We start from the raw sequence: 1,057 nt of genomic DNA on the forward strand, positions 1-1,057 counted from the left end.
AAACCCTGTACACCCCCCCCTCCCCTCCCCCCACAGCAGCCGTCCGCAGCCTTCAGTCTTCCGAGGTGCCCTCTTCCGAGTTGGGATCTTTGGTCTCCTTGTTCTTTCGCACCTCTTCCAACTTCTTGTCCTGTAAGGAAGAAGAGGTTTTGAGTGACGCAGCAGGAGGTGTGGATGTGGAAGCAGGGGAGGTCACCCACCTTCTCCTTGAACTTCTCGTTCATGGCGGCCATGAGGGCAGTGCGGTTCTCCTTGTTGGCCTCCATCTTCTGGTTGAGCTTCTCCTCCGCCATCTTGCTGAAGTTGTTGTTCTCCTCCATGGCTTTCTGTAGCACCTCCTTTTCGTGCTCTCGCTTCTCCGCTAGGTGCTTCAGAACCTCAGCTTCATGGTTCTGAAATGCAGTACAGCGGTTTTAGGTGATGCAGTGTCTACAAGTTGGGAGTGGAGGTGCTTTTTTTTTTTACCTTGCGTCTCTCCTCCGCGGCATCCAGCTTTCTCTGGATCTCCTCCAGGGAGACATCCTTCTTTTTGGGAGGAGACAGGGGGAAGTCCCCTTTGGCATCAGGGGTGGGGGCACCCAGGATGACCTCGAACGCCTGGCCGGAAGCCCGCTTGTCGAGCTCCTTGACCTGGATGTCTGGACAGGAGGCACACAGTGAGTATTAAAAAATGTTAAAAGTTACTTCCACCTCTCTTTTAGGAGCTGTTCAGCTTAAAAGAATAGAATATTCACCTTCAGCGGCTGCCATGTTCAGCTGTGCTGCAGATCAGTTCACCTGCGAGACAAAACCTCCACGTTAAAAGCAGAGAAACGGCGCCCTCTAGCGGGCAGGTCCACAACAACAACAAACAAAAGGCGACACCCAGCGGCGGCGTCCGTCACTGCAGGCAACCACCGCCCAATCAAGCCATGAAAAAAACCAACAGAGGCTCTTTAAGTGGCACGCACGTGGACGCACGCACCACTGTTTTGGGACAACGACGACATTCAAGATCAATTGCGCCGGACACCAAAGGGGGGCGGGGCTTCAATAACGTTAAGAGGTGATGAAGCTG

At 53.7% G+C, this 1,057-nt stretch overlaps 1 protein-coding gene across 1 annotated transcript in view; it reads right to left on the reverse strand.

The window, feature by feature from the left end:
* stmn1a (stathmin 1a) overlaps window positions 1–1,057 on the reverse strand; it is a gene marked incomplete in the record, with an annotated part of 2,585 nt that overhangs the window by 588 nt on the left and 940 nt on the right. Inside the window, 4 exon segments of the mRNA XM_024296102.2 lie at window positions 36–130; window positions 201–392; window positions 466–638; window positions 735–777. Of these exon segments, the coding sequence (XP_024151870.1) occupies window positions 53–130; window positions 201–392; window positions 466–638; window positions 735–750 (459 nt within the window).

This window comes from Oryzias melastigma, linkage group LG11, assembly GCF_002922805.2.
Source record: "Oryzias melastigma strain HK-1 linkage group LG11, ASM292280v2, whole genome shotgun sequence".
Lineage (NCBI taxonomy): Eukaryota > Metazoa > Chordata > Actinopteri > Beloniformes > Adrianichthyidae > Oryzias > Oryzias melastigma.